This window comes from Pelophylax lessonae, assembly GCF_965119305.1.
Source record: "Pelophylax lessonae genome assembly, chromosome: 4".
NCBI classification, from domain to species: Eukaryota; Metazoa; Chordata; class Amphibia; order Anura; family Ranidae; genus Pelophylax; species Pelophylax lessonae.
In genome coordinates, this window is record NC_138771.1 from 517,206,989 (window position 1) to 517,230,849 (window position 23,861).

At 44.8% G+C, this 23,861-nt stretch overlaps 1 protein-coding gene across 1 annotated transcript in view; it reads right to left on the reverse strand.

Annotated features, from left to right (window-relative positions):
* AGK (acylglycerol kinase) overlaps window positions 1–23,861 on the reverse strand; it is a 160,204-nt gene that overhangs the window by 72,138 nt on the left and 64,205 nt on the right. Inside the window, exon 7 of the mRNA XM_082256998.1 lies at window positions 6,235–6,267. Within this exon, the coding sequence (XP_082113124.1) occupies window positions 6,235–6,267 (33 nt within the window). The remainder of the gene's footprint in view (window positions 1–6,234; window positions 6,268–23,861) is intronic.

A 23,861-nucleotide genomic window follows, 5' to 3' on the forward strand; every position in this document is an offset into this window, starting at 1 on the left:
CATGGTTATACACTTCAGTTTGCCTGCACTGTATTACTATTTTTGAGCGCTGCAATTTTGTTTCATTTTTATTCAATACTTATACTTCCAAACAATGTACAATTTTTGTACTTACCGTAAAAAGTGTTTCTCTGAGTTCATCGACAGACACAGCGCTCCATAAATCATAACTACTGGGTTATATTGCCTCCTCCAGGAGTAGAACTAGGCAGAACAAAAAAACACCTGGCTACGCTCATAGTCTGTCCCTAGCTTGGTATAATCCCCCTCTCTGCTCTAGGTAATCAGTTTAGTAGCAAGCAGTATTAGAAGTATCAGAACTTCATAGAGGGGTGGGTGCAGCCTAACCTCTCAAGTGTCACTGAGTCGCCGGGATCGTCCCCAGCGAATCAGGGCTGAGTACCGGAATGCTTGCGGCGGTGCGGGTGGCTTGGTTCCCGCACACCGCGAGTTACACATGGCAGCCGGTCTCTCTCCCTGGCTGCAGCCTGCCTGTGTCAGTGCAGACTGCAGAGAGCGGAGAGAACTGAACCAGCCCCTCCCCCTTTCTGTGTTTCCTGTACACAGAGGAGGTGGGAGCAGCTCACCACTCTCTGCAACAGCGTCGCTCTGATCTGAGGTCTGTGACTGTGATTTTTACATCTAATACTAACTTGTTGGGAGGGTAAATGGAGATTGAACTATGGGGGATGTATGGAGAGGGGAGGATATATGGAGAGAGGGGGTGTATGGAGCTGGGGGGGATATATGGAGATTGGGGGGATGTATGGAGAAGGGATGTATGGAGAGGGGATGTATGGAGAGGGGGGGTGTATGGAGAGGGGGGTGTATGGAGAGGAGGGGTGTATGGAGCTGGGGGGGGATGTATGGAGCTGGAGGGGATGTATGGAGCTGGGGGGGGTGTGTGGAGCTGGAGGGGATGTGTGGAGCTGGGGGGATGTATGGAGAGGGGGGTGTATGGAGCTGGAGGGGATGTATGGAGCTGGGGGTGGTGTATGGAGCAGGGGGGATGTATGGAGCTGGGGGGGATGTATGGACCTGGGGGGGCCGTATGGAGATGGGGGGTGTATGGAGATGGGGGGTGTATGGAGATGGGGGGTGTATGGAGATGGGGGGTGTATGGAGATGGGGGGTGTATGGAGATTGGGGGGTGCATGGAGCTGGGGGGGTGTAGAGCTGGGGGGGATGTATGGAGATGGGGGGGGGTGTATGGAGATGGGGGGATTGTATGGGGCTGGGGGGTGTATGGAGCTGGGGGGGTGTATAGAGATGGGGGAATGTATGGAGCTGGGGGGATTGTATGGGGCTGGGGGGATTGTATGGGGCAATGTATGGAGACGGGGGGGATGTATGGAGACGGGGGGATGTATGGAGACAGGGGGATGTATGGAGTCGGGGGGATTGTATGGAGATGGGGGGATTGTATGGAGATGGGGGGTGTATGGGGGGCTCTATGGAGCTGGGGGGGATGTATGGAGATGGGGGATTGTATGGGGCTGGGGGTGTGTGTGGAGCTGGGGGGATTTGTATGGAGATGGGGGAATGCATGGAGATGGGGGGGATGTATGAAGATGGGGGGGATGTATGGAGATGGGGGGAATGTATGGAGCTGGGGGGGATGTATGGAGACGGGGGGATGTATGGAGACGGGGGGATGTATGGAGATGGGGGGAATGTATGGAGATGGGGGGAATGTATGGAGATGGGGGGAATGTATGGAGATGGGGGGGATGTATGGAGATGGGGGGAATGCATGGAGATGGGGGGAATGCATGGAGATGGGGGGAATGCATGGAGATGGGGGGAATGCATGGAGATGGGGGGAATGTATGGAGATGGGGGAATGCATGGAGATGGGGGGAATGTATGGAGATGGGGGAATGTATGGAGATGGGGGAATTGAATGGAGACGGGGGGATGTATGGAGACGGGGGGATGTATGGAGACGGGGGGGATTGTATGGAGATGGGGGGGATGTATGGAGATGAGGGGTGTATGGAGCTGGGGGGGATGTATGGAGATGGGGGATGTATATAATCTTCCTACCACCCCATGCCATGTCATCTTCACCACCCCTGTACCCCACTGTCATCTTCCTACCATTCCACCCCATGTCATCTTCATCCCCCCTGTACCCCACTGCCAGCTTCCTACCACCAAAGCCCCTTAAATTTACTGGTGCACATCATATATGATGGATGCAGGGAGAATTTTGTTTTTCCAATGACAACATGGACACAAGGACATTTCTCCTTCCAGTGAAAACTTTTTTTTTTATTTCAGTGACACCAAGGATGCAGGGACAACCTTTTTTCCAGTGACACCACAGATGCAGGTGCATTTCTACCCTGCTCACCCATAGTGCAGTGCCGTGTTTTAAAAATGTTTTAACGTTTTTTTTCTTTGGGGGGGGGGGGGGGTGGGGGCGCGCAAGTAGCTGGTCTTGCCTAGGGCGCAAAATAGTCTAGCACCGGCCCTGATGCCACAGCCTCCGTTTTCCTGTCAGCCGGGTCCTTAAAGGACTGGGATTCCTATACTGGGATCATGGTAGCTTTGTTCAACCTGGAAACAGGAGGGTCCACCACTGGTGGACAAGTCCACTTTTTTAAAAGTGACTCCTCAAAAGGGTAATGTACAGCAAAAACGTTTGAGGACCACAAAGGGTAATTTTGGTTGTTCCCATTCCTTAGAAGAAAACCTGTCAAAATAAGGTACATAAGGAAACACCTTTGGAGTTCGAGGTGACTTATGTGTACCAAACGACACAGCCACGTTCGCGGCAACATTAGCCACATCCTCCATTTTTAAAGTCTCACGCACTGCAGTGATAAGTGCGTCTACCAGCGTTTTTTTAATTCACTGCTGTGACCATGGAGGAATCATCCTCACTATCGAATGGATCTGGGGGTGTGATATTAAGCCCCTCTGGATGGGCTGCGTCCACAGCAGCATCAGGCTCAGAATCAGATGAGACAGACTGAGCAGGGGAAAGTGGGGAACGCTTTCTCCTGAGCCTTTGCCCACATGCCACTTCCACCCAGTAAACTAAGGACTGCAGGACCGCCATCAGTGCAACCATGGGAAGCTGGGGTTCCGAGGGACCTTCCACTTCCATGAGGGGGTCAGTGGGGAAGATGTGACCCTGAGGCTCCATAAGGAATGGAAGATCTTGCAGTACAAAAAATAACTTTTGGCACCACTAAGGATCCCCTCAAGGCTCAGGGTACCTATCAGCAGAGAGAGAGAGATAACAGGGACCCCCAAGGTCTCACCCTACCGACAGGAAGAGCGCTGAGAATTTGAACCCAGCATCATCATGGACGCCATCCCTGTTCATATGTCCCGGACACAGGAAGAGGAAGAGCTTCGGCATCCCTGCGAGGCTTCGGTCGTCTCCAGGACTAAGGGAAAATGGTCCCCAGAACATCATCAGGCTACACAAACATGGCCGCCAGCTGGAGACCAGCCAGACTAAGGAAAAATGGTCGCCATCAGCTACAGATGCTGACATGATCTTTCCTGGGCCCTCTGCAACACTGCACGGGACCCCCCCCCCCGAAAGGTAGGACGCACGTTATGGGAGACTCCCCTGCACACTCTGCACTGGGACCCCCTTGCACTATACCCACACTGCAAATCGTAGGGCATGCACCTAGGGGTCTCCTTCACTGGGACCCCCCCAGACTACCGGGGGCAGGACGTACACTATTCCAGGACCCTTACAGAGCAGGGATAGCGGGGGAGACCCCAGGGGTCTCTGCTGCATCCTCTGCCCTGGGACCCCTATCAGACTCCAGGTCCAGACAGGGAGGAAAGGGAGTGGGGGAAGCCCAGCTTACTGAGGGATTTAAGGATGGGAGGAAGGAACTTGCAGACAGGTCCGACCGTCCCTGTAGGTTACCCATGTCCACCCAAAAAAAAAAACACCAAAATGGGAGAGAGGGGACTGTACTTACCTTCCATGGTGTGGGTAAAGCTCCAGACAGAATTCTCGCCACCAAAGTAGGGGAGCTGTCAGCCAAGCGACCGCTGCAACTCAGACCCAAGCCCAGTCTTATGCGACCCTGAGAGATGTTTAACTTGCAGGCCAGCCTCTGTCCGTGAGGCTATGTTGCGGTCGATCTAGCGCGTATCTGCGGTCTGCACGTGCTCTCTGGCTGGGCTGGGGGGACCACTGGATCTAGATTATCCAGCCAGTCGCCCAGCCCGGAAGTTGACAGTAGATCTCCCAAGAGAAAAAAAAAAAAAGATGTAAGGAAGGAGAAAAAATTGCTAGGACCAGAGATCCCAGCCAGGAGCCTAGGTCCCTACTCCTGACTAGACAGATTAAAACTGATTACCTAGAGCAGAGAGGGGGGTTGTCACCAAGCTGAGGATAGCCCATGGGTGTAGCCAGGTGTTTTTTGTTCTGCCTAGTCCTATTCCTGGAGCAGGCAATATAACCCAGTAGTTATGATTTATGGAGAACTGTGTCCGGTGATGAACAAAAAAGAAAATCGAGATTTGGTGTTTATAGTGAATGGTACAGTTAAACTGGGCCTTTCCCCCTTCTTTATCTGAAACTGCCATCATTACTCGTGGCAATTAAGTATTTCCAAATAAATACAATATAAATAATACTGGTTGCCCAATTTCTCACACAATTGATGCCACACTTTTGACATCTGCGCCAAATCTCACGTGTAAGCTCTAATATCTAGTACAGTTGGTTATTATGCAGCATTATGCTACCAGATACTAACGTTACTGAAACCATTGCAATTAAAATTAAAATGATCTCCCCAGATCTCGTGAAATTTCATGAAATCTCTTGCTGATCTCACAGTTTACAGATGAAATCTCCCTGGAAGGCACTGGTGATTGATGTAGAATTCCCAGTGAGCAGGTGTGAGACACATACTACCTTAAAATAACAGGAAGTTGAATTAAATAACATGTAAGTACTAGAATAAATCTTTTACTTTAAATATTAGGCAGCTGTTTTGGGATAAGCATGCAGAGCTGCACGCACCAAGATTTTTCAGTTTTGGGGGGGGGGGCAAAGGTCCTCTTTAATCTTAACGCCAGCGCCCCAAGGCCCTTTAAGAGGTTTCTAAAGCTGGAAGGCGGGGCGAGGTTTCTGATCATGTGACCGCTGTCATTGGTCGTCACAGCAGTCACATGACTGGAAAGCTCCCAATCGCAAGTAGAGATCAGGGACTGTTGGCCGCCGGTAACTGTGCCGGTAGCGCACTCTCGGCACAGCTATGTTTACATTCTGGCATGCATACATGCGGTAGCTCAGCGTTAAGGCCAACCCGCCAAGAGGCCACATATTTGTGTACGGCCGGCGTGATGGGTTGAATGCTACAACATTAACAACAAAGGCATTTAAGACAGTTGTGCACTTCCAGCATTTTGGCAACTGTTTGGGGAAGGCCTTTCTCTGTTCCAGCGTGACTTTGTCCCCATGTACATAGTCAGCTCCATAAAGACATGGTTTTGTTGAGTTTGTTGTGGATGAGTTTGAATTGCCTGCACATTACCCTGATATACACCCTACTGAACACCTTTTGGATGAATTAGAATACAAATTGTAAACTAGGTAATCTCATTCAAACATCAGTCCCTTACCTCACAAATGCTCTTTCAGCACTCTCCAAAATCCAAGAAGAGTGGAGGCTGTTATAAATGCAAAGGCGGCAACTCCATAATAATTGCCATGGTTTTTGAATGAGGTCCAGCAAGCTCATACAGATATTGATGGTCAGGCCATTTGATGAGAACATTTACATCTGGCTTAAATAACATGTTTACATGTACATCTAAAATAAAATGTTGATTAAACTATACATTCCTTTAAAAACAAGAAGCTCTTTGGATAATTTTTATAGGCTGAGATTCTGAGGCTTTCACAAACTAAGCATGCTGGCAACTACAAGGTTATATTGAGTGCGTCAGGCGGCTGTGCAAGATGCACTCCAAGGTGATTAGAGGAACCACACAGCATGTAGGCCATCCTGAATGAGTTTCAGCTGAATGTTTGTCTGGCTTATACCTTCAAACCCCACAGGAATCAACAGAAAGAGCATGGATTAAATAATGAGCACTCAGCTCTGTCAACAGCAAAAAAAAAGTTAGGGGAAAGGATCATTTAAGCTGCGTATGGTTGTAAAAAGATTCTACTGACTCAGCGGGGAGCACAGACGACAGCATCACGGTACATTCCCACAATGCCTTGCTTGCGACGATTACCTGATCAGCTCTGCGGAGGAGTCCTGTAATAACCTGCAACACACAATACAGAGTGCATTATGCCCTGCTCACTACATTGAATTGCAGAACAATGGGTAACCCACACAGCGCAATACACCGCTGGAACAGCAGCCATGTTACAGCTTAAACAATGTATCCTGAGACCTGTGTCTCCTCATGTCTAAGCAGGAGGGATGTCATAATAACTTTGCATTCACGGCACGAATTGTAAAATTGCTGGTTAATTACAAAGATTGCAGTGAGGAAAACGACTGAGAATGCATTGCTGGCTTTGTAATGTAATTTTACTTGAGTGTCACACTGTTTGTGACGGCGAGAAGACTATTCATATGAGAGTCCTCTAGCTTAGCTCACATGAAAAAAAACTCACTGATTTTGGCAGTGAAAATTTCTCAGGGCAATTTCAGACAACAACTGATGGCTGATGCCATCCAGCCAAGACTGCAACTGTACAAATGTCAGAGAGTACTTACGTAAAGTGGAACTTTACACACATGTTCAAAAGTTCTGCAAAGTAAAGCTCTTTTCAGCACATGATAATAAATGTTCTTTATGCCCCCTATATCCTTTCCCAAGCTGTGCAATTTTAATTATTTGTATTGAAATTTCCACTACCCATCTGGAGCCCGGGCAGCATTTTCGGCATGTGAGAGATGTGTCGACAATGGTGCTCACTCTGTCGGGGAGACGTTGATCTCCCTGGAAACAGTAGTAGAGGTTATTGTGATAACAGGGTCTTCCCTGTCTCATTATCCTGTGTGACTGTCTGTTTAGTAACTCGAGCCCTGTCATCTCAGTTAGCCCTGGTTCACACTGGTGCCGTGCTGGAAATGTAGCGAATCCTGTGCATTTCCCACATCAGATAGTAATCACACTGTGTTCTGCGATCTTCGGAGGGTGTCAAAGTTAACACCACCCCAAAAGCAGATCGTAAACGTAGTGCGTTTGCCCGAACCAGATTGCATAGGTAAAAACACCCATGCGATCAGATTCCAAAAAAAAAAAAAAAAAAAAATTAAGATTCCACAAAAAAAAAAAAAAAAAAAAAAGTGCCTGCACCTTTCTGTGGTTTGAGCCATCAAAAATGAATGGGCGATTTCTGTGCAATTTACATGTAGTTTCCAGTGTGAAACTAGGCTAAGATAAACTCACATTCCCCTCTGTGCAAAGGTCTCTGCTGATTCTGTGTCAGTAAGTTTCCTCCTTTGGAGTTCCCAATACAGTTCTGGGCATTATATAATGAACTGTCAGACCCTGCATTCTGACCTGTAGAGCCTTTATTTGAGTCAAAGGTCCTCTCCTTGCTACATTCCTCTCTAAGGAAGAATGAAAGTGTCTGTCTCTGTGGGGAGAGAGCAGACAAGGTACAGCACATAACCCAGGCATGGACCTGACAACATGGGGAGATTGGAATTTTGAGAGGTAAAGAGGTAATGGAATTTTGAGAGGGGGGGGTCACTGTGAGTACATTGAAGAGAGCTGGAAGGAGAGAGGAGAGGTTTACAGAGTGACACCAGCGTTTGTGAAAGCTGCTCTAAGCTCCCTAATGTATCACCCATGCCAGACAGAGAAAGTCTGCTACTGAGCACTTTCTTTGCATTGCTCTCAATGTAATCATGCATCTGACAGATCACATACAGAGCAGGGCACAGACTTTCTCTGCAAGGCACAGTCATAGCAGGTGACAGACAACGAGTAGCGATCACAACTGGGGGTGCCGCTCTGCTAGTAGTCTGCCAAGCAATGCTCAGGCAATATAGCAGAGTTGTCACCTTACATCTGCTGGTAGCAAGTTATTCTAAAGAAGCACTGAAGTGACTTATTTGCAAAGATCAGGTTTATAGCCTTTCCTCTATGCTCTTTGAACACTGTTCATTTAGTATGTAAAGCAGGGCCGAGCATAGAGCACACACACAGAGCAGGGAGGGATTTCTGTAACTTGGTTGTCAATGCCGTCACCAAACGTTACAGTGCATGAGTGGGATTTAGGGATGACAAACTGAGGGCTAATGAAGCTACCAGGAACAGGAGCAACAAGGAATAGTAAAAATGGAGACACCCTATTAGGCTCGGTTCACACTTATGCGATGCGGGAAGGCTGCGAATTCGCAGCCTGTTCCCGCATCGCAAACGCACCCCCGGCAGTTCACACTGCCATATGCGATACACTGGGGGTGTCAATGTAATCTTAACGACACCCCCAGTTTGATCGCATATCGCAGTGCGATCTTGCAGTTCGCACAGGATCGGATCGCACAAGTGTGAACCACTGTGCGATCCAATCCTGATGCGGCTGCAAAAAAGGGTCCTGTGCGTGTTTGCAGCGGGTGCGGTGCGAATTTAGCCATACAAAGTGTATGGCTAAACTCGCACTGCACAGCCGATCGCATGTAATGAAGGAGCAGTGCGCTCCGATATTACATGCGATCGGCGCAGCCGCATCAGTGTGAACCGGGACTTAAAGTGGTTATAAAGCTTTGTTTTTGTTTTTCTTGTTTAAATAAACAGAAGAAACATGCCTATACTTACCTGCTCTGTGCAATGGTTTTGAACAGAGCAGCCCAGAACCTCTTTTTCTAGGGTCCCCCGTCAGCGCTCCAGGTCCTTCCTCTTCGTCGGGTGCCCCCAAGGAAAGTCGATCTCCTTGGGGGCACCCGTGCATGGTCTCTGCCGAGTCCCACTGTAGACTTCATTGACACAAACCAGCGGGACTCGCAACCCTGCTCCCCTTGTCGCAAGATTTGATTGACAGCAGCGGGAGCCAATCACTCTCGCTGCTATCAATCTGTCCAGTAAAGAGAAAGACAGCAGCGGGAGCTGCTATACTCGTGCACATCGCTGGATCGGATGGGCTCAGGTAAGGAAAAGGAGGGGTCTGGTGGGCAGCTGCAGCACAGAAGGTTTTTCACCCTAATGCATAGAATGTGTTAAGGTAAAAAACCTTAAGGCTTTATAACCACTTTAATAAGGGGTAGCAAAAGACAAGGTATTCATTTTGGACTCCAACACAAACAGTTCATATATACTATATATACAGTGCTGGGCAAAAGTTTTAGATAGCTGTGAAGAAATACTGTAAAGTAAGAATGCTTTCAAAAATATGTATTTTGATTGTTTATCTTAATCAATTTATAAAAAGCAAAGTGAGAGAGCAGAAAAAAAAATCAAAATCAAATCAAAATTTGGGACGACTACCCTTTGGCTTCAAACCAGCATCAATTCTCCCAGGTACACTTGCACACTGTTTTTTAAGGAACTTGACAGATAGGTTGTTCCAAACATTGTGGAGAATTAACCACAGATCTTCTGTAGATGTAGGCTGCCTCATATCCTTCTGTCTCTTCATGTAATCCCAGACAGACTCTATGAAATTGAGATCAGGGCTCTGTGGTGATCAAAAAAATCACTTACCGGATGCCTTGTTCTTTACACTGAAGATAGTGCTTAATGACAATGGTTGTAGGTTTGAGGTCGTTGTCCTACTGCAGAACCAATTTGGGGCCAATCACATGCCTCCCTGATGGTATGGCATGATGGATGAGTATCTGCCTGTATTTCTCAGAATTGAGAACACCATGATCGGGCAACGTTGAGGACTGTAGACGTAGTGGTCGGCCAAGGAGACCTCATGCAGCGATGAAAGACACATCATGCTTACTTCCCTTCAACATTGGAAGATATCCATCAGCACAGAACTGACAGAAACTAGTGGGACCCAGGTACACCCATCTACTGTTGGGAGAAGTCTTGCCAGAAGTGGTCTTCATAGAAAAATTGCTTCCAAAAAGCCATACTTCCTACGTGGAAACATAGTTAAGCGACTCAACTATGTACAAAAACATAGAAACTGGGGTGCAGAAAAATGGCAGCAGGTGCTCTGGACTGATGAGTCAGAATCTTAAATGAAGGGTTGGAGAGCAGTATAATAATGAGTGTCTGCAGGCAACAGTGAAGCATGGTGGAGGTTCTCTGCAAGTTTAGGGCTGCATTTCAGCAAATGGAGTTGGAGATTTGGTCAGGATCAATTGCCTAGCTGTGTACAGGACCCCGAAAACCAAATCAACACTCTCAGGTTTTCTAATGGCGTAAATTGTGCATTTCCCCTCTGCACTACCTGTCACAATTTCGGAGGCCCTAAAATTTCAAGATAGCACAAAACCCCCCCCAAATGACCCCATTTTGGAAAGTAGACACCCCAAGCTATTTTCTGAGAGGCATGGTGAGTCCATGGAATATTTTATATTTTGCCACAAGTGTAATTGGCCCCAATTCCGCAGCAGGACATCGGCCCCAAACCTACAGCCAATGTCATTAAGGACTATCTTCAGTCTAAAAAAGAAAAGAAGTCCTGGAAGTGATGGTTTGGCCCCCACAAAGCCCTGATCTCCACATCATGGAGTCTGTCTGGGTTTACATGAAAAAACAGAAGGATTTGAGGCAGAAGATCTGTGGCCAGTTCTCAAGGATGTTTGTAACAACCTGCTTGCCGAGTTTGTTCAAAAACTGTGTGCAAGTGTACCTAGAAGAATTAATGCTGTTTTGAAGGCAAAGGGTGGTTAAACCAACCAAATATTGATTTGATTTGCATTTCTCTTCTGTTCATTTACTTTCCATTTTGTAAATTGCTAAACATAAACTATTAACACTTCTGTTTCTGTAAGCAGCCTCTGTTTTTTCACACCTGCCTAAAATGTCTGCACAGTACTGTGTGTGTGTGTATATATATATATATATATATATATATATACACACACACACACACCTACCTGTAAAAAGGGGTCGAACATTACTGATAAGTGTACATAGACCATATGAGCACTAATAGTGAAGATTAAGAGAATCTAATCACTGAAGCGGTGATTGGGACAATTACACTGGACTTAAACTTATATATATATATATATATATATATAGTATCTTGAAAAAGTGAGTACACCCCTCACATTTTTGTAAATCTTTTATTATATCTTTTCATGTGACAACACTGAAGAAATTACACTTTGCTACAATGTAAAGTAGTGAGTGTACAGCTTGTATAACAGTGTAAATTTGCTGTCCCCTCAAAATAACTCAACACACATCCATTAATGTCTAAACCTCTAGCAACAAAAGTGAGTACACCCCTAAGTGAAAATGTCCAAGTTGTGCCCAAAGTGTCAATATTTTGTGTGGCCACCATTATTTTCCAGCACTGCCTTAACCCTCTTAGGCATGGAGTTCACCAGAGCTTCACAGGTTGCCACTAGAGTCCTCTTCCACTCCTCCATGACGATATCACCGAGCTGGTGGAAGTTAGAGACCTTGCACTCCACCACCTTCTGTTTGAGGATGCCCCACAGATGCTCAATAGGGTTTAGGTCTGGAGACATGCTTGGACAGTCCATCACCTTTACCCTCAGCTTCTTTAGCAAAGCAGTGGTCGTCTTGGATGTCTGTTTTGGGTCGTTATGTTGGAATACTGCCCTTCCGGCCCAGTCTCCGAAGGGAGGGGATAATGCTCTGCTTCAGTATATCACAGTACATGTTGGCATTCATGGTTCCCTCAGAGAACTGTAGCTCCCCAGTGTCGGCAGTACTCATGCAGCCCAAGACCGTGACACTTCCACCACCATGCTTGACTGTAGGCAAGACACACTTGTCTTTGTACTCCTCACCTGGTTGCCACCACACGCTTGACACCATCTGAACCAAATAAGTTTATCTTGGTCTCATCAGACTATAGGACAATCCATAGGGGTAATCCATTTCCTTAGTCTGCTTGTCTTCAGCAAACTGTTTGCAAGCTTTCCAAAATACAACCTCTGGATATGACGCTGAGCACATGCACTCAACTTCTTCGGTCGACCATGGCGAGGCCTGTTCTGAGCGAAACCTGTCCTGTTAAACCCCTGTATGGTCTTCGCCACCGTGCTGCAGCTGAGTTTCAGGGTCTTGGCAACCATGCTGCAGCTGAGTTTCAGGGTCTTGGAAATCTTCTTTTAACCTAGGCCATCTTTATGTAGAGCAATAATTCTTTTTTCAGATCCTCAGAGAGTTCTTTGCCATGAGGTGGCATGTTGAACTTCTAGTGACCAGTATGAAAGAGTGAGAGCAATAACACCAAATTTAACACACCTGCTCCCCATTCAAACCGGAAACCTTGTAACACTAACGAGTCACATGACACCGGGGAGGGAAAATGGTTAATTGTGCCCAATTTAGACATTTTCACTTAGGGGTTTACTTACTTTTGTTGCCATCGATTAGACATTAAATGCTGTGTGTTGAGTTATTTTGAGGGGACCACAAATTTACACTACTTTACATTGTAGCAAAGTGTCATTTCTTCAGTGTTGTCACATAAAAAGATATAATAAAATATTTACAAAAATGTGAGGGGTGTACTCACTTTTATGAGATTATATATGGATGGATAGATAGATAGATAGATAGATAGATAGATAGATAGATAGATAGATAGATAGATAGATAGATAGATAGATAGATAGATAGATAGATAGATAGATAGCCACACACACACAGTACATCTACAGTAAAATCTACAAAAAAACAGAATACAATGACTTGCAAATCTCATAAACCCATATTTTATTCACCATAGAAAACATATCAAATGTTTCAACTGAAAAAATCTACCCTTTTAAGTAAAGGAAAAAAAAAAAAAGGGAATGTTGAAATTGATGGCAACAGGAAGTCTCAAAAAAGTTTACAGGGCAACAAAAAGCTGGCAAAATAAATTGTACTAACAAGGACCCAATATTTAGAAAATATAATGGGCAAGTTTTAACTCAGGAAACAAAATAAAAAATGGCCACTGATCTCAGTGACAGTGTTTTTTAATTTTTGAATGCATGTTTGACATAGACGATACTGTGTCACTTAAATTTTCAGTTTTCATAACCAATTCAGCATCCTGTCTGTAACGCAAAGATATTTTTGCTTTCTGTACACAACATGCTCTTCCACGTTTATTTAGTGTGATCCAGCACCTAGATGCTATCTATGATTAAAAATACTGTATGCCCGGGGTATGGAAAAAAGGGATAGAGAGAGAAAGCGGCAATGTGACCTGAAAAACATGCCTCTTTCACCTGTCATGCCCGCCATTGTATCCTATTACCATACCTTCTTCTCTGCCTCTCAGATCTCGCACATGCGCGCCTGCACTGCTTTACTGCAGTCCTCAGGAGCGAGACGCAGAGAAGGAGGTACGGTAATAGGAAGCAAGGGCGGGCCAGACGGGTGAAAGAGGCATGTTTTTCTTGTCACATGGCTGCTCTCTTTTTCCATACCCCGGGCATACCATAGTCTCTGAGACAGGGAGGGCTAGGGAAGGGAGGGAGAGCCAATCCAAGCAGGCATACCGTGGCCGTTTTTGAGTCCCCCCCCCCCCCACCCCCCACCGCATAGTTCAGTCGGTTCCGAAGTTTCAGCATCCGCCCTATAAGACGACATCCAGCGTATAAGATGACCCCCGACTTTTGAGAAGATTTTCCTGGGTTAAAAAGTCGTCTAATACGCGGGAAAATACGGTATCTTAGAGAGTCAGAGTGTCTCAGGAGTAAAAATGGAGGTTCACCAATCTGTGAACCTGTGAACATTTTTAGAATAATGTTCCTAAACATAAAATTGCAAATATCATCAAAAGATTCAGAGAATCTGGAGAAATCTCTGTATGCAAGTCTCATGGCCAAAAGACAATAATGGATGCCTGTAATCTTTGGGCCCTTAGATGGCACTGTGTTAAATTCTGTGATAAAAATCACTGCATGAGCTCAAAAATCATGGTCTGTGAACACAGTTCGCCATGCCACCCAAAAATTAAAGTAAAGCTCTATCATGCAAAGAAAAAGCTTGATCTGAACAGGATACAGAAATGCCGCCATCTTTTCCGGACCAAAGCTCATTTAAAATGGTCTGTTGACGAATTGAAATTTGACATTTTTTGTGGCAACCATGGGGGTGCTGTGTCCTCCAGACTAAAGAGGAGAGGAATCCGTTGGCTTCTTATCAGAGCTCATTTCAAAAGCCTTCATCTGATGGTATGGGGATTCATTAACAATTTCCATACTGGGCCAATTCTGGTACTCCCCTCCTACTTGTAAAAATCATCCCCTACTTGTAAATATCAGACCCTAGGGAATAAAATGGCGGTCACTGCAACTTTTTATGTCACACGGTATTTGCGCAGGGATTTTTTAAACATTTTTTTTGAGGAAAAAAAGTTTCATGAGTTAAAAAAAAAAAATACTGTATAATGTGAAAGATGATGTTACGCCAAGTAAATAGATACCTAATATGTCACGCTTTAAAATTGCGCACACTCATGGAATGGCGCCAAACTTTGGTACAGCCGATATGATTGTTCTTATGGTGAAGAGAATCGCAGGCTAAAAAAAAAAATGATATCTGAATGATGCCTGCAGCTGAAGGCATCATTCCGATATCCCCACCCAAAGCCCAGGACGTTCTATGATGTCCAGTGGTATGGAAGTGGTTAATGTGCATGGAATGATCAACTTGGACATCTGGAAAGACACTATCAATGCTGAAATATATATCCGGGTTTTTATTGCGCACCTGCTCCGATCTATATTATGTCTTTTTAAGGGAAGGCCTTGTAAATTTAAGCAGAACAATGCTAAATAAACCACAGACGGCATCTATGACAATAGCATGACCTAATTGGCCTGTATGCAGTCTAGACCTTTCACCAACTGAAAATATCTGATGCATCTTGAAACAAAAAATATAACAAAAACTACCCAGAACTGTTGAGAAGTTAGAATCCTATATCAGGCAAGAATGGGACAACATTCCTCTTCTAAAACTCCAACAACTGCTCTCCTCAGTTCCCAGACATTCACAATGTTGTTAAAAAGAACATGGAATGCTACAACACGGTAAACATGGCCCTGTCTCAACTTTTTTGAGACTTGTTGCTGCCATCTCAAAATTACCTGTTTTTTTTCTTAAAATGGTCAGTTTTCTCAGTTTAAACATTTAATATGTTTTCTATGGCATATGAATTAATAAAATATGGGTTTATGAGATTTGCAAATCATTGCATTTTGTTTTTATGTAGATTTTACACAGTGTCCCAACTTTTTTGGAACTAGGGTTGTATATACAGGGTTTTCATACTCCTTGAAATTTTCCACATTTTGTAAATGTTACAACCAAAAACGTAAATGTATTTTATTGGGATTTTATTTGATAGACCAACACAAAGTGGCACACAATTGTGAAGTGAAGGGAAAATGATAAATGGTTTTCAAAATGTTTTACAAATAAAATATATGAAAGTGTGGCGTGCATTTGTATTCAGCCTCTGAGTCAATACTTTGTAGAACCATCTTTCACTGCAATTACAGCTGCAAGTCTTTTGTGAACAGCAATTTTCAAGTCTTGCCACAGATTCTCAATTGGATTTAGATCTGGATTTTGAGTGGGCCATTCTAACACATGAATGTGCTTTGATCTAAATCATTTCATTGTAGCTTTGGCTGTATGTTTAGGGTCTTCGTCCTGCTGGAAGTTGACCCCATGTCCCAGTTTCAAGACTTTTCCAGCCTCTAACAGGTTTTCTTCTAAGATTGCCCTGTATTTGGCTCTATCCATCTTCCCATCAACTCTGACCAGCTTCCCTGCCACTGCTAAAGAAAAGTGCCCCCACAACATGATGCTGCCACCACCACGTTTCATGGTGGGGATGGTGTGTTCAGGGTGATGTGCAGGGTTAGTTTTTTGCCACACATAGCGTTTTCTTTTACGCCAAAAAGTTAAATTTTGGTCTCCTCTGACCAGAGCACCTTCTTCTGTTGTATCCCCCACATGGCTTCTCACAAACTGCAAACGGGACTTCTTATGGCCTTCTTTCAACAATTGCTTTTTTCTTGTCCCTCTTCCATAAAGGCCAGATTTGTGGATTGCAAGACTAATAGTTGTCCTGTGGACAGATTCTCCCACCTGAGCTGTGGATCTCTGCAGCTCTTCCAGAGTCATGGGCCTCTTGGCTGCTTCTCTGATTAATGCTCTCCTTGTTTGGCCTGTCAGTTTAGGTGGACGACTAAATCTTGGTAGGTTTGCAGTTGTGCCATACTCTTTCCATTTTCGGGTGATGGATTGAACAGTGCTCCGTGAGATATTGAAAGCTTGGGATATTTTTTTTATAACCTAACCCTGCATTCAACTTCTCCACAACTTTATCCCTGACTTGTCTGGTGTGTTCCTTGGCCTTCATGATACTGTTTGTTCACCAAGGTTCACTAAAAAACCTCTGAGGGCTTCACAGAACAGCTGTATTTATACTGGGATTACATTACATACAGGTGGAGTCTATTTACTAAATTAGGTGACTTCTGAAGGCAATTAGTTCCACTAGATTTTGGTTAGGGGTATCAGAGTAAAGGGGGCTGAATACAAATGCACACCACACTTTTCAAATATGTATTTTTAAAAAATGTTGAAAACCATTTATTATTTTCCTTCCACTTCACAATTATGTGCCACTTTGTGTTGATTTATCACACAACTCTATTAAACATCTGTGGGGCATCCTCAAAGGGAGGGTGGAGGAGGTCTTTAACTTCCACCAGCTTCGTGATGTCGTCATGGAGGAGTGGAAGAGGACTCCAGTGGAAACCTGTGAAACTCTGGTGAACATGCCCAAGAGGGTTAAGGCAGTGCTGAAAAAAAAAAAAAATATGATGGCCACAAAAAATATTGACACTTTGGGCCCAATTTGGAGATTTTGACTCACTTTTGTTGCCAGCGGTTTAGACATTAATGGCTGTGTGTTGAGGTATTTTGAGGGGACAGCAAATTTACACTATTATACAAGCTGTACACTCACTACTTTACATTCACTTTTGTGAGATACTATATATATATATATATATATACACACACACATACATACATACACATATATATATACACACACACACACACGCGCATCTCAAAAAATGTGAATATCTTTGAAAAATGTATTTATTTCAGTAATAAAAAATGTGAAACTCGTATTTTATATAGATGCATTATACATGGAGTAATTAATATATATTTCAAGCATTTCTTTCTTTTAATTCAGTATCTCAGAAAATTTAAATATTCCATGAGATCAATAAAAAAAATTAGAATTTTTGTCTTACTGTAAAATCCTTTTCTCTGATGTTCATTGAAGGCGCTCCAGAATCTCCTTGACCATTGGGTTATGCTACCCCCCTACAGGAGTAGATAAGAGGAGACCTCTTCTCCTCTTTAGTGGGTAAAATATGGGCATGTAACAGTATCCAGTATGTACTGTTTACATGCCCATATTTTACCCACTAAAATGTGAGTTGTTAATATGTGTGTTCAATAAATGTTTTTTACTACTGCACTTCGAGGCGCCTTCTGTCTTCTCTTCAGTTAACCTGGAACCTGGGTTTCTGTTCCTATTGGAGTGCTGCCCTACCACAGGAAAACCATCCACACAGACAGTGAGAAACTAATTTAAAACCCGCGCTAATGATCTCAAAATATATATATATATATATATATATATATATATAACTCCAAGTGATAAGTGTATAAATTAAAAAACGTGTATTAAGGTGCAGCTGCTGCAACACTAAGAAAAGCTTAGGGAGAATGATAAACACAAATTTAAGCAGCGCTAGCACTCAAAAATGGGAATATAAGTGACCCTATGTTTTACTTCAAAATGAATATATCACTCTAATGATATTAAAGGTCCTAATAAATAGTGTAAATAATTCGACCAACCGTGATAAATAACATTCTATAGTGATAGGAAATAAAGTGCTGAAATTTAGTGAATAAAATCCATAGATATATATAAAAATGAATTACTGAAAATTAGTGCAAAAAGTCCATAAATATAAAAAAATCAAGTGAAATAAATATTATAGTCCTTATAGTGATCCAAAATATAAGGTGCTCCAGTGCTGGTCTTTGAAAACGCCGGAACTTACGGCGAAACGCTTTGACGTATTTCCTGTCACGCACGGAGCGGCACGTCACTTCCGGTTGGTTACTTCCTGCCCGTGGAAAGCACGCCGAGCGGCGTAACCACGAGGCGTGTTTTTGTATATGCTTGTACGATTTGTTACATTGTAAGTATGTATTTGGCTACTAAGCTTGATTAAATCTTTATACATACATACTTCACTATGCACGGCTTTTTCTTCTATTCCAATGGTGGATGCGCAAGCGGACCCATAATTATCTAAGGAAAAGCGTATGGAGGAATCCTTCTAAGAATCCTGGTGCCAAGGCTTATGTGCAATTTATTTAAGGCTTCAAAATATTGGCGTTGTGGTGAGTAGGGAACCGAGAGGGGCACCCTTCACTTTTGGAGCACTAAATTGTTTACCAGCACTGGAGCACCTTATATTTTGGATCACTATAAGGACTATAATATTTATTTCACTTGATTTTTTTTATATTTATGGACTTTTTGCACTAATTTTCAGTAATTAATTTTTATATATATCTATGGATTTTATTCACTAAATTTCAGCACTTTATTTCCTATCACTATAGAATGTTATTTATCACGGTTGGTCTAATTATTTACACTATTTATTAGGACCTTTAATATCATTAGAGTGATATATTCATTTTGAAGTAAAACATAGGGTCACTTATATTCCCATTTTTGAGTGCTAGCGCTGCTTAAATTTGTGTTTATCATCCACACAGACTGTTGCCCCCATACTATGAGTAGCGACTATCTATGGATATTTTTAACAGATACTGTTCTGTTTATTTAATGTATAAGTAATTTTTTCACTGTTTATTGCATGACGGACACAGCTCCAGAATCTTCTTGACCATTGGGACGTCCCAAAGCAGTGTCAAACATGATGGGTGGAAAAACACAGCAGAAAAAAAATCCCAAAGGCTAAACCTAGCCAACCAGGTAACCTGGAGCTCAATCAGGAACAACTGGAGCTCATCTGAAAACAATACACCCTCAAAGAAGACCACATCCTCTCAAACAGCAGCCTGCAAAACCTTGCGGCCAAAAGCAGCATTCGCAGATGCCAAAAATCTACTTTGCAGAATTTTGTGAAAGTGTGCACAAACGACCAGGTGGCCGCCTTGCAACCCTGCATCACTGACACCTGATAGCAGAAGGCCCAGGAGGAACTAAGCGCCCGCGTAGATGGGCCTTAAGCAGGGAAAGGAGAAATCTGACCCTTGGTTGAATAGGCCTGCACTACCGTCTGTCTGATCAATCTGGAAATGGTCACGGCAGACGCGGCCAACCCCTTGCGAGGTCCATCCATAAGGACAAAAAGTGAGTCAGATTTCCTAAACGACTTGGTTGCTGCCAGGTACACCCTGTTTGACCGAACCACATCCACAGAATGCAAGGCAATCACCTTAGGAGGCTTAGGACACAGGGAAGGCAACACAATGTCTTCATTCCAATGAAAACCAGAGACAACCTTGGGAAGGAACAACTGACCAGGGCGAAGTGCCACTTTATCTCTGTGAACCACCAGATAAGGTGAACGAGAAGACGAAGCTGCAAGCTTGGACACTCTGCATGCGGAAATAATTGCCACCAAGAAGGCTACCTTCTGGGACAATGTAAGCAGAGGAATGGCACAAATATTTACAAAAGGCAGTTTGTGAAGAAGCGACAGTACCAAATTGAGGTCCTACGGAAGCAATGGAGACCGCACAGTTGCGAACCCCCTGAACAAAGATGCGAACCAAGGAATGCGTAGCCAAAGGACATTGAAAGAAAATCACCAGGGCCAAAACCTGGCCCTTGATGGTACCCAAGGCCAGGCGCAGTTCCTCTTTGGAGGAACACCAAAATTTGAGTTAACGAAAAGGAACGAGGAGAAACCCCCAGAGACTCACACCATGCAATATACGATTTCCAGATGCGATGGTAATTCTTTCTAGAGGTAGATTTTCTGGCCTTCAACAGCGTGGGAATCACTGAGTCAGACAACCCTCTATCCTTTAGCACCTGGCCTTCAACAGCCAAGCCGTTAAAGCCAGCAACTGTAAGGCAGGATGGAAGATTGGACCTTTGGGCCAGCAGCTCTTCCCTGAGAGGGAGTCTCCAAGGGACATGGGCAACCAGCCATACTAAATTTGCATACCAAGACTGGCGAGGCCAGTCTGGGGCCACAAGGATGACCGGAATTCCTTCGGCCTCGATCCTGAGCAGAAGTCTTGGCAGAAGCTTGAGAGGAGGAAAGGCATATATCAGACGGTACTGGCCCCAAGGAGCCACCAGTGCGTCCGTGGCGTCGGCCAGAGGGTGGTGATCACCGTCCAGTACAGGGGAAGGAAGGATTTTCTCTGTCGAAGAGCCAGAGAGCGAAGCCACCAAATCAGGGACCTGCTCATACACCAGCACAACAGGATCAAATTGTCTAGACAGTGAGGATTCTTCTCCCACTTTGCAAGAATCCCTCTCTGCCGAAGTCTCATGTGGAACTGAGCAAATAGAACCGCCTCCAAGGTAAAACACCATCAGGCCCAGCACCCGCATGCAAGTCCTGAGAGATGACCGACTGCTGGACAACAGGAGTCGAATGGCTTCCTGCAGCTTCTGGAACTTGTCCAGCGGGAGAAACACCCTGGCTGAGGCCAAGTCCAGAGTCAGACCCAGATAGTCAGAATCAGAGCAGACTTCTGAAAATTCAAAGTCCAGCCAAACTCCTGCAGAGTCCACACAGTGATGTCCAGGTTGTCCCGTAGAGCAGTCAAACATTTTGCATGTAGAAGATCATCCAGGTACCCCAACACCACAATCCCCCGCTGTCGCAGTAATGCTAACACCGGGGCTAACACTTTTGTGAACACCCGAGGAGCTGAGGCGAGACCGCCACAAATTGATAATGCTCCTTGCCAATGGCAAAGTGAAGAAAGCGCTGATGTCGACATATATCAGGATATGGAGGTAAGCGTCCTTGATATCGATAGAGGCCAGAAGATCCGTTTGATGAAAGGATGCCACTAACGAATGGATGGACTTCATCCGGAACTTCTGTACCTGCACAAAGCGGTTCAGGGATTTGAGATCCAGGATTGAACAAACTTTGCCTTCCTTTCAGGGAACTGTAAACAGGTTTGAATAAAAACCCCGAAAACTTTCTGAGTTTGGGACCGGTACAATCACTCCTTGCAGTAGCAAATCTTGTACCACCCTGAAGAGACCACGCAAGCGATCTGGGGACAAAACCTCTCTGGAGGATAAGACCAAAATTCAATCTTGTAGCCGGCGCAATTCAGCTCGTGGACCCACCTGTCTTTAATCAAAGAGGTCCACGGGTCCGGAAAAAAACCAAGACGTCCCCCCTTCCCAGATACAGGTGAGGGAGCCCCTTCAGGCAGAAGAGGACTTATCTGCAGGTCTGGAAGAACCTGCTCATGACTTACCAGGCCAGGGCCTCTTGGAACCTTCGGAGACGTTTCAAATGGATTTGCCCCTGTGGGAGGAGAGTACTCTTCCCTCCTGTGACTCCCTTAATGATTTCATCCAGGGAAGACCCAAACAGGCGATCCCCCATAAAGGGGAGATCTGCCAAGTCCTTTTTGGAAGCTTGGTCCGCAGACCAGCATTTCAGCCGTATCATGCGCCGAAGGACCACTGCTGTCACAGACAGCCTAAAAACGAAGAGAGTCGCATCCAGAGAGGCATCGGAGAGAAACTGCAACCCCTGGACCAACTGGTCTACCAGCTCTGCAAAGGCAGAGGGGAAGCAGTTCCCCCTCAAGATCCTGGCGCAAAAGCTTAGCCCACTCCGTCAAGGTCTGGAACACCAAGGCAATGGTGAACACCAGCCTAAGGACTGAACCGACCATAGTAAACATGTACTGGACCAAGATCTTCGCCTTCCTATCAAAATGGTCTTTAAAAGCCGGAGACTCCTCCACCAGAATCAGGGTGGATTTGTTCAGCCAGGAAACCGGGGAATCCACCACAGGTGGGACCGTCCACTTTTTTTTTATCAAGGACTCTGCAAAGGAAAGGGGTACCTTTTAACGAAACGCTTAGGAACCACCACATTGCGTTTAGGAAAACCCCACAGATTCACGCCAATTTTGCCAAAATAGGCAGGAAAAGGAAAAACTTTTGCCGCATTTGAGGATTTTTGGGTACCGAAGGTGACTGGTGCCTCCGCCGCAGCTGCATCCTCCATTTTTAAAGTTTCCCACACAGATACAACCAGTGCCTTAAATAGCGCTTTTTCACCTTGGACACTAATGACTCCAGTGCCGCCGCCATCGCAGACAGTGTGGACTGGGACCCAGAAGAGCCCCGCCGCCTATAAGATGAGATCAGGGGGTGAAAATTTTCTCCAGGGTCTCCATGCTAACCAGGGAACCACACAGGCAATCCAGAAAAAAAACACTGCTAAGTGACCCCCCTCCCCCCTGCTAGTGGCAATACAAGTCTCAGCACAGCTGAATCGCTGCTATAGCAGAGAGATGGAGATCCGCCTAGGGCACCCACAATAACTCACCATTTCCGGCCAGCACAGTGCCATTCTGTTCAATGGAAAACCAAAGGAAAAAGCCGACAACTACACAAACATGGCCGCCGAATACACAGCTAGTCATCCACGGGCAAAATGGCGGTTCCACGCGGCTCCCGGGACCCACAGGGGACATCAATGGATATCTGTACAGTAAAGAGGGGCCTTGGCAGGAGCCCCCACCAGGACGCCCCTCCTCAACAGACCACACATTCGTGCCCCCCCCACTCGAAACCCCCAAAACGCACCAGACAGGTATGGCTGCCCCCAAATCATTACTGACTGTGGAAACTTTACACAGAACCTCATGTAACTTGGATTCTGTTCCTCTTCACTCTTCCTCCAGACTCTGGAACCTTGATTTCTAACTGAAATTTCAAAATTTTCCACAGTCTGATGATTTGGGGAGCCACATCATCTGCTGGTGTTGGTCCACTGTGTTTTTATCATCAAGTCCAAAGTCAGCGCAGGCCTCTACCAGGAAATTCTAGAGCACTTCATGCTTCCCTCTGGTGACCAACTTTATGGAGATGCTAATTTAATTTTCCAGCAGGACTGGGCACCTGCCCACACTGACAAAAGTACCAATACCTTGTTTAATGATCATGGTATCAATGTGCTTGATTGACCAGCAAACTCGCCTGACCTAAACCCCATAGAGAATCTGTGGGGTATTGTCAAGAGAAAGATGAGACACCCCATATCTAATAATGTAGATGAGCTGAAGGCCACTATCAAAGCAACCTGGGCTTCCATAACAACTCAGCATTGCCACAGGCTTATCACCTCCATGCCATGCCACATTGATGCAGTAATTAATGCAAAAGGAGCCCCGACCAAGTATTGAGTGCATACTATACTGTGCATGGACATACTTTTCTGTAGGCCAACCCTTCTCATTACTGTATTAAAAATCCTTTTTTTATTGGTTATGTTATATTATAATTTTCTGAGATACTGAAGTTTGGGTTTTCACTAGCTGTAAGCCAAAATCATCAAAATTAAAAGAAAGAAATGCTTGAAATATATCATTCTGTGTGTAACGCATCTGTATAAAATATGAGTTTCAATTTTGGAATTGAATTACTA